This window comes from Miniopterus natalensis, chromosome 12 (genome assembly GCF_054644295.1).
Source record: "Miniopterus natalensis isolate mMinNat1 chromosome 12, mMinNat1.hap1, whole genome shotgun sequence".
NCBI classification, from domain to species: Eukaryota; Metazoa; Chordata; class Mammalia; order Chiroptera; family Miniopteridae; genus Miniopterus; species Miniopterus natalensis.
Genome location: NC_142092.1, coordinates 34,121,141 through 34,131,706, shown reverse-complemented (window position 1 = coordinate 34,131,706; position 10,566 = coordinate 34,121,141). Strand labels below are relative to the sequence as shown.

The 10,566-nt window shown below is 40.4% G+C and overlaps 1 protein-coding gene across 1 annotated transcript in view; it reads right to left on the bottom strand.

Annotated features, from left to right (window-relative positions):
* Nucleotides 1-342: 342 nt before the first annotated feature.
* Nucleotides 343-10,566, bottom strand: part of PIP5K1B (phosphatidylinositol-4-phosphate 5-kinase type 1 beta) — a 192,369-nt gene continuing 182,145 nt past the window's right edge. Inside the window, exon 15 of the mRNA XM_087822695.1 lies at nt 343-1,179. Coding sequence (XP_087678821.1) covers nt 1,177-1,179 — 3 coding nt within the window. The 3' untranslated portion in view covers nt 343-1,176. The remainder of the gene's footprint in view (nt 1,180-10,566) is intronic.

Here is a 10,566-nt window from a genome sequence, read left to right as displayed (position 1 = left end):
AGCCACATTTAAACTGAAGTTTTCTTATGAACTCCCATCGCTTGGTTACACTATCACTTTTTTTTTTTTTTTTTATTTTCTGCCGTAAAAGTGACATGTTCTAGATAGGGACTGCTCTACATCCCATCCAGAGATTTTGGGATTGTTTGTTACACTAGCACAACACAGTAAAAGCTGGAATTACACCAGGACATTGGGGAAAGTCTCTTGAACAAGTTGAGCAGAACCTGCTCTTGGCTTCTTGGGGCCCCAGAGAATTTTCTCTCCATTTTCATCTGTCATGAGAGCCAGTTTATTTAGGATTATGGAATATCTAAAAATGAGAAGCATCTAAGGTATTTGTTTTTAATTAATACAAAGAAATATAAAGACCATAGAAAGAAATATAAAGTCCGTGAACCATGAATTACTGTACTACCACAATTGAGAACAAAATATTTTATTTTTCTCAATAAAACTATAGTTTACAATAGTATTTACTAAATAAATTATTTCTCTTTTACAAGCAATAAACTAAATCACAAATATTTCAAAGACAACGTGTATGTACACGACATAAGGCCTTTTATAAATAGCTCCGCTCTTCTCATTTCACTAGTAAACAGTGAAGATATCTTTATAGAGGCTAGTTATCTATAAAGTATATGCAGACCTATTATACTGATCTTTAGATAAAACCAATTTAAATTTTTAATGATACGGGCTATGATTATAATTTTGCAAAAAAGAGCAGGATTTATACTTTATATACCATTTTGCACAGATGGATTTTTAAAAATATATGTAAGCAGATTACATGTATTGCTTATGTATAATCACTGGATGCATGCAGAATGAAATAATGCAAATATCAATAGGAAAATAGCACTTTCAAGTCCAAAAAAGTGATTGGCAATGGTATAGAAAGCAGCTTAAATATATTTTCATGCAGTTCTTCACAGTTTGGCAAGCAACAGCAAATGATAGAAGAGTGTGTGTTTTTTTCACGTCACATCTGCTGATCAGCCCATGGACCAAGGCTCCCCTGACATCTTGCTGACTCCTAAGTCCAATTGATTGTTACTCTGTGTCATGGGGCTCAGCCAGGTTCCTTTGGGAAATTCTGAAGTCGAGGAACTTCTCTCCTATGACTGTGTTCATGTTTCATCCATCTGCTTAGGTGCTCACCATTTGCACTTACTGGAGGGAAAAAGAAAGAAAGCAGCTGTAAGACTTTGCATTGATTTATAACTGCTCCACAGGAGTAGGAACACAAATCCATTATTTCTCCCAATGACTTATGCCTGGGAAATGTGAAGGTTGAAGAGGGGGTGCATTAGGCTGGGATTCTGCAATGATGAGCATAGCATACTCCTCTGGCGGATTTGTAATATGTTGACACCAAGGCTTATCACCTCCCTATTAAATAACAGTACTGCGCTAGAGACTCGGAAGGAAGCAGCGCCACCTAAGACATACTCCTGCCCTCCAGGTGCATAGGGCTTGGGGATGTGCTGTGGTGTATCAGGTCTGAAGCCAATCAGAACAACTTGAACATGGTCTTAAACTCGTAAGTGCTGTGTTCATTTTCAAGTACTGGTCCTGTGGCCAGGGTGTAAAAATATATCCTGTAACTACTTAATGTAAAATGATAACCATTTAAAATCAGAGGCAACTAATTCAACCTCTGACAGTTATATTAAGATATATATGGGGAATCAGTTCTATGCTCAATCTTTAGAGACTGATAGTAGGTTAGATCTGTTGATTTCCTACTTATTACAACTATTGAACAGTATGCAAGTTACCTTCTTTGCACCTTCTTTGTTTTATCTGTAAAATGGGGGCAATAAACCTCTCTGTATAGGGTAGTTATGAGGGATAACATTTTCTATGGAGAGACAGTGTGTACAGGCACACATATATACAAACATACAGTATACAAATATTATATACATATCCCTTAGCACAGTGCCCAGTATGTGCTAGTGCTTCCAAAATAGAAGTTAAGATGCTTGGAGCTGTATCACAGAAATGGTGTGGCCCAACACCTTCATTTGGAGGCTAAAAAAAGCTTGAATAGAAAGTTTGAAATTACCTTGAAAATTACTAGAAAAGAATCTGTCAAGTAAAGAGGATTCTGTTTAAAAATGAGTATTTTATCATGTAATTTGAACCTATTGTTAGTTGTAATTTTTGTTAACTTACCACTTTGTTTAATCATTTAGATTATTCCCTTATTAATAGGTTGGAGAGGTTTCCCCGCTTAAGTGCACAATATACTCAAACTGTTACTCAGAAATCATCTTTCGGAAATCCCTTGAGTGGCTGGTGTTTGAGCTATAGCAGTGGGCAAATGGGAAGGTGCCCACTTGCTCAGTGCAGATGTTAAGGTGGAATTTATTTAGGCTCAATGTGATAACACTGATGTATGGTACATACCAATCAGTAATATAAAATGGCAAGGTCCTACTATTTAGATTTGAGTCCTGCTTTCTTAAAGCCAAAAAACAAAAGGAGGTAATAGTTCTGCTCTACTGGCCTATAGATCACAGCTGGAATGCTGTCTGGTTTCTAGAGCCAAACTCGGAGAGGGACATCGATCAGTCTGAGTCTTGCCTGAGAAAATCCACCAGTGAAGGGCTCCAAACCCAGGACTCCATGGAAATGGATGAAGACCTGGGCTTTTTGGCCTAGAAAATAGGAGTCATAGAGATGGAGCATAATAGTTCTCCAAATATCTGAAGGCTAGCCATGGGGAGAAAGGGTTAGTCCCAGGACACCTGAAACTGTGACACTGTCATCAACAATAGTGGCACAGATGACTGTGATCCTGGGATTGGGGTTGGAATATCAGAATGTGTGAAATGGGTAGAGTGGTAAAGCTTCACTTCTCACAGTCTCCCAACATCAAGCATCCTCACCCCATGCCCTCCCCCAGCACATGGGCTCAGCGTGCCATCTGTTGCAACCCAATGGGTGAGACTAAGTGAATCCAAGACCAGAACCAGGACAAATGTGTGGAAGCCAGTTTTGCATCAACATGGGAGTACTTTCTAACCAGAGTAAAGAAATAAGTGGTCACTGGAGGGGCAGTTGTTGTCACTGGGGGTGAGGCTGAGGTTGACTGGCCTCTGGGTAGAGCTGAAGCAGAAAGCCGTGTCCTGACACAGCACCCAGAAGGCACTCGGTATATGGTGGCCAGTAGAGAAGGCTCAGCTGGGCTGTTAGATAATCACAAAGTTCCATTTCAACCACAAGATTCCATTAATTACTATTTGTAAATTTAAAAAATATTTTACATTTATTTTTTAGTTAAGTATAGTTGGTATATACTATTAATATTTGTTGTATTAGTCTTAGGTGTACAATATAGTGATTTGACACTTTTATACCTGGCAGTGTGATCTCCCCACTAATTCTAGTAATCACCTGTCACCATGCAAACGTATCACAATATTATTGACTATATTCCTCTTCAGAACTTTTTCACTCATTCCTCCATCCCTCTCTCTCTGGCAACTATTCCTTTGGTCTCTGTGTCTATAAGTCTGTTTTTATTTTGTTTGTTGGTATATTTTGTGCGTGTGTGTGTTTTTTTTTAGATTCAACATATAAGTGCAGCCATGTGATATTTGCATTTCTCTGTCTGACTTATTTCACATATCAAAATACCCTCTAGGTTCATCCATGTTGCTGCAATTGGCAAGATCTCACTTTTTTTTATTTTATTGCTGAACAATCCACTGTATGTCCGTACCACATTTTCTTTATTCATTCATCTGTCGTTGGACACTTAAGTCGCTTCCATATCTTGACTGTTGCGAATAATGCCACGATGAACAGAGGTGCATATCTTTTCCAATTAGTGTTCTGGATTTCTTCAGATAAATACCCAGAAGTGGAATTGTTGGGTCCTATGGTAGCTCTAGTTTTAATATTTTGTGAAACCTTATACTGTTTTTCATAGTGGCTGCACCAATTTACAATCCTGCCAACAGTGCACGAGGGTTCCCTTTTCTCTACATCCTCGCTGATGCCAACACTTGTTTGTTGATTTACTGATAGCCATTGTGGTTTTGATTTGAATTTCCCTGGTGATTAGTGATGACGTACATCTTTTCATATGTCTGTTAGCTATCTTTATATCTTCTTTGGAGAAATGTCTTTTCATGTCCTCTGCTCATTTTTTACCCAGATTGTTTATTTTGTTTGTCATTGAGTTGTATGAGTTCATTATATATTTTGGATATCAATTCCTATTGGATATGTAATTTGCAAATATCTTCTCCCATTCTGTAGGTGGTCTTTTTGTTTTGTTGATGGTTTCCTTCTCTGTGTAGAAGCTTCCTAGTCTGATGAAATCCCATTTGTTTATTTTTGCTTTTGTTTCCCTTGCGTGAGGGGACATATCCATGAAGGTATCACTCAGGCTGGTATCAAATAGTTTCCTACCTATGTTTTCTTCTAGGAGTTTTATGGTTTCAAGTCTTACATTTAAGTCTTTAATCCATTTGAGCTTATTTTTGTATATGGTATAGAAGAGAGTGGTCTGGTTTCATTTTTTTGCATGTATCTCCGTTTTCCTCAGCACCACTTGTTGAAGAGACTGTTGTTAACCCAGTGTATATTTTTATCTCCTTTGTCATAGATTAATTGACCATATAAACGAGGGTTTATGTCTGGGCTCTATTCTGTTCCATTGATCTATGTGTCTGTTTTTGTGCCAGTACAAAATAGCTTTGCAGTACAGGTTAAAATCAGGGAGTGTGATACCTCCAACTTTGTTCTTTGCGTTTTCTTTCAAGATTGTTTTGGCAATTCATGGTCTTTTGTGGTTCCACATAAATTTGGGGGTTGTTTTAGTTCTGAGAAGAATGTCATTGGTATTTTGATTAAGATTGCATTGAACCTGCAGATTGCTTTGAATAGTACAGTCGTTTTAATGACATTAATCCTTCCAACCCATGAGCACAGCATATCCTTCCATTTAGTTATGTCCTCTTCAGTTTCTTTCTTCAGTGTCTTAAGGTTTTCAGAATACAGGTGTTTCACCTCCTCGGTTAAATTTATTCCTAGGTTAAATACTGTATGTAAATTTATACTATCAAATAACTCAGAATATTGTAAAATATTCTGTTAAGTCACTCTTTGAAAAAAATTTAATATTTTAGTACCTCATAAAATTAGTTAAATTTATAATTCAAAATTGGTTAAGTTTATAATTGGTAAAAAAACAATTAAAAGTAATGAGTCATTTCCAGCCCTGGTCATAAAAAGTCCTTTATATTTACTAAGCTTTTTTTTTTTTTTTAAGCTGAGGATGTTGTTGTTCCTTTAAATGATATAGACTCCCACGCTCACTCCCAGGGTATAAGAATGTCAAAGTTGGGTGAGAACTGCCAACTCTGTATCCATGTTGTAATGTATTCCTGGGATGACAATTGGTTCCATGGAAGTGCCCATTTTGCACTAATTTATAACCCTAATTAAGCAAGATGGCCCGGCAGGTCTTAGTGTTTTGTGGGATCCTAAAGCCCAGAGTCTCCATGCTTGTAAACACGGTCACAGTGAGAAGTCTGCAGAAAGCAATTTTATTATCTTTTTTTGTTTTATAAAATGTACTATAAATTTCCTTCAAATTATAATCCACAGGTTCATCAATAAAGAGACAGGAAAGTCAGTTGTCTACCCTAGGAAGGAAACTGGATAGCTTGAGTTTATTCTTCAAAATGTGGCTCATTTAGAAGTCCCTCCAGCTCCCCAACACAGTGATGGGCTCTTCAGGTATTACTGCCCCAAACACTAACAACTTCCTGAGGTGAACTGACATCAGACCCTCTCCTGACCCTGGTGGCTTTAAGAACAGAAATTGGAACTGGTACTTTGGCAAGAGAGCCCAACCAGATATCAGAGATGGGATGACAGACAGAATGATGCTTCAACTCTGTCACAGACTAAACTGCTATGCGCACACAGTCATTTGTCCACAAAGGTGCCAGGGTGGCTTCCTGTGCATCAGGTGCTCTGAGATCCACACTATGTTTTAAATTCTGAGACCTGAAGGTAAAGGTGTGGTAATAGCTGGTATAAAAAAATACAAGCAGAATATTTAGGTATTTCTGTGGCCTTAATCCCTAGTGTTATTTATTCTACATATGTGTCTGCGTGTGGGTGAGAGACATGTGTGTTTTTATTCCCACTGAAACTCAAAAGCTGAATTCTGTGAGAGAAACTGCACAATAATATACACATGGTTAAAAACTGCAAAGCTTTTCCAGTATTTCGGTATTAAAATGACTTTTAAAAGGACAAACAGAAAAATAAAAGAATGTAGCAAATCAAGGGCAGTCTTCCCTAACCAAGAAGCCCTCCCTGAGGGGGAGCTGCACTATGGGGAAGCCAGTTATCCCTGGGGGGACCCCAAAAGTGGAGTATTGCAAGGTGGCCTTCTCAACTCAGAGGCTCTAAGTTCACTTTTCAGAGCCACAGGCAGGGTGTCAAGGGTGAGAAGTTTCTCTTTAGAGGCCTTATTTCTCAGTTTATTTCCCACTCCACACCCCTTTCCATCTTTTCTCTGGCCTACTGTTTAAAAATTTTATTCAGCCTGGCCGGGTGTGGCTCAGCGGTGAAGCCTCGACCTAGGATCCAGACGATCAGGGTTCGATTCCCGGTCAGGGCACATGCCCGGGTTGCGGACTGCAGCCGATCAGTGACTCTGTCATCATTGATGTTTCTATCTCTCTCTCTCCTTCTCCTTTCCTCTCTCTGAAATCAATAAAGATATATTTAAAATAAATAAATAAAAATAAAAAAATAAAAATTCTATTCAGCCAATAGAATTTCATAAGACCCGGAATGTGGTGCGAGGGAATCTTAGGACAGTGCTGAAAGGAGGCCCATCTTCACGACAGTCAGATGCTCAGCACTGAAGTTCATGAAGTCTCCCACTCAAGCTCTTAACCCTCAGGGGTGACGCTCTTTTTTAACTTCAACTACCTCAGGGTTCAGCCCTGAGACCCCACAAAAGCAGGATCTTTCCCTTTCTGGTGTCCAGGCGTCTCCTTATTTTGGTTTCTAGTTGAAATTTTTTGCCAAAATATCTCTGGGGAGAGCATTTTCCTCCAGGCTGTCACAGGCAGTAAGTCCTCTATTTCCTTTTCCTATACCAAGCTTCCGTTTCCATCAGCAATTCCTGAGTTCTGCTTTCCTAGCCTTGCTGTTTCCTTTCTATTTTATGTGGTTCTCACTCTTTTGGGTGATGTACATTCTGCTGCACATTAACTCATCCTGCCTCACCATCACTTCAGTCTCAACCAGCATCACCACACATGCCTGTAAAAGCTCACAGTACCTTTTCTTGGCTCCGCAGTCCCTCCTTCTCTGGGTCACTAGGTTGCTCAGTGTTTAAAATTCAGGGATTTCTGAGAAAGCAGCCATCACTGGGCTCTGGGAAGTCCTGAGTCTTTTTTCTTTTACCTATGGTCCTATATTTACTTTTTATTATATTCATATCTATTTCAGATTGGGGGTTACTTCACAAGGCACAATCACTCGGGGACAGGTTGGAGTGGGGGATTTCTCTGTCCAATAGCAGCAGGAACCCAAAGCTCATCATTTTCTTGGGAGGTAAAATGTCTACACGTGTTAGTGTAGAAATCGGGACACAGTGTACAAATGGAGTCAGATCTCATTGCTATGGGATCTGATAGATGGAGGGAACTTAGAGAAGCTTAGGTCCAAATTCCCTACCTTTGCACTTAAAAAAATTACCCTTTCCCAAGGACCACTGACTGCGGGCCTTTAACTAACAGTCCTTGAGGTGGAAAGTGGGACTTGGAACGTCTTTGAAGGGCATGCACAGTTTAGATGAAGATAACCATGTTGGGCCCGATCTGGGAAAGTGTTTGTTGAAGTCTGAGGGCTGGCAGCACATGGAGTGCCAGGCCTCCTGCCAGCCTCCAAATGCCCTAGCCGAGCGTTCCCTACTGACCAGCAGATAGATCACCAATGAGAACAGACCCAAGAAAAAAGCTGGCACTCATCTTGGATGGATTTAGGATTATGGCCTCTCATTTCAAAACTGTTAGTGCATCAGCAATCTTTAAACATGGTCCCCTGCCTGATTAATTTATTTTCCAAAGACCCAAGGGAAGCCTGAGGGCATCAATGATTTATATCGGCTGACAGTTCTACAGTGGACTTTCCAGAACTCCAGTGACTCCTGCTAATTGTAAACACAAATGGTTACCTTATTATCTAATATATCATATAGCCCTGGGGCTGCAACTGAATTCGCTCTGACCCCTGCTTCTGCTGCATTAGGAAAATGTTGTGGGAGGAATAAGGGCCTGGTTTCATTCAAGCAGGAGCACTGCCTTCAGATGAGGCAACTGGCTTCTCTCTCACATACAAAGAAAGAAAATATAAGATGCCAGTGGCCTGGGCCATGGTCTAGAGCAGGGGTGGGGAACCTTTTTTCTGCCAAGGGCCTGCTGGGTATTTATAACATTCTTGGGACATACAAAATTATCAACCTAAAAATTAGCTATGAAAAAAACCCCTAGATTTATTGATTTTCCAGTCCTGCCTGTGGTTGCCTTGGCAGGGCCAGACCAAATGATTTTGCGGGCCTTGGGCTGGACCTTCCGCACCCCTGATCTAGAGGGTAGGAACTAGAAGCTTTCCCTGTCAAGCCTATGCCCTCTCAGTACTTTTAACCACTAGTACTGAGGGCATATGTTGTGTCTCTCCAAATTTCATACGTTGAAGTCCTACTCCCAGTGTATTAGAATGTGACAGTGCTTGGAGATAGGGTCTTTAGAGAGGTAACCAAGTTAAAATAAGGTCATTAGGGTGGTCCCTAATCCAGTATGACTGGTGTCCTTATAAGAAGAGTAAATTTGGACACACAGACAGACATATACAGAGGAAAGACAATGTGAAGTCACAGGGAGGTGGCAATCTACAAGCCAAGGAGGGAAGCCTGGAACAGATCCTCCCTCACAGTCTCTGAAGGAACCAACTCTGCTGACACCTTGAGCTTGGGCTTCTGGCCTCCAGAACTGAGAACTGTGAGACAATAAATTTCTGTTGTTTAAGCTACCTAGTTGTGGCACTTTGTTATGGCAGCCCTAGGAAACGAATACAGTAGCCACTATTGAAATTTAGAAAGTCTAAAAAAAAAAATAAGACTCTAACAGAGTGGGGCAAAAGTAGGTTTAAGTTGTGGGTACATGGAACACAGTTTATTCTTGTATTATTATTAATCATTGTAATATTTTCTATATGAACAACTGTAAACCTACCTTTGCCCCACCCCGTATATTGAATTCATTATACTTAATCCCATTCCCTACAGGGTGTTACTTTATAAAAAGGTACAGTCACCCTGAAACTGAGTGGCTGTAAGGGCGACCTATCAAAGATTGAAAGTGAAGAAAAGGCTTTTTCCAACTTACATTTTTTGATATTTTGTTAAAGTTGCGGTCTAAGCAGTAGAAAAGAACAATTTCTGTGCTGAATCCCCAAACTGCCAGGGAGCCATTTGAAAGAGGCTCAAGTGGAACTGGCCTGGATGGATGGAGAAAGGCACCCTTACATCCTAGGGAAGATAAGTACCTTTAGTTTTGTGCCTGACTGTAATTGTAGCCTCCAGTCCAACTTGAAAGGTAGAGGAAGATGCTGGGCCTCTCAGAGAGAGCTGCCTGTCACATGCAAAGGATGTGCCCCTGGCGAGCCTGCACACACAGCACTGAGAGGCTATGATAAAGGAACGTGGAGTGGAAACAGTCCATGGAGTGGCACCCTCCCTCTTAATTAGGTTTCAATTCAGGACTTCAATCACTTATCCCCCTTGGTCAGAGATTCCCTCCTACCAGTAGGTGGCAGTAGGTCTGCGGGAACCAGGAACATAATTGCAAGCCCAATTCAGAAACTTCAGTGTGGTAGGAGCCTACTAGACTTCACCTTGGAATCAAGTGTATTTTTTTTCCTAATGTAAAGCAAAGCTAGTTGGTTGACCATATTAGGAGGGGGTTCTGGGGGAATGACACAGTTCTCCTCTAGATGTAGCAGAGAGGAATTTTAGGATGCTCAGAGCTGAAGGACCCCATCAGTCTGTTCAGTGCTGCATCTCAGCTCCAGATGTGTGAGGAACTTTAAAAATACCAATGCTCTGGTCTACTTCAGGGGTTCTAGTTCTAACAATATGTACCCAACAGGTGACTCTATCTGTTAATACATTCATTTTCCTTGTACCTTTTTGTGAGGTTCCAAATTAATTTGGAAACATCTAACCAAATTAGATGTTTAGCCAGGGAGGTGAAACATGAGTGGGAAACGGACCATGCATGGTAATGCAAGTAAGGCAGTGCAATTGGTTGAATAGTATCCCCTGAAAATTTGTCCACCTGGAATCTTGGAATGTGACCTTCTTTGGAAATAAGGTCTTTGAAGATGCAATTACATCTACAAGTTAAGATGAGGTCACAATGGATTAGAGTGGACCCTTAATCCCATGACTGGTGTCCTCATGAGAAGAGAGGACATGTGAACATGGGGGCAGAGATTGGTGTTGCAAATCAA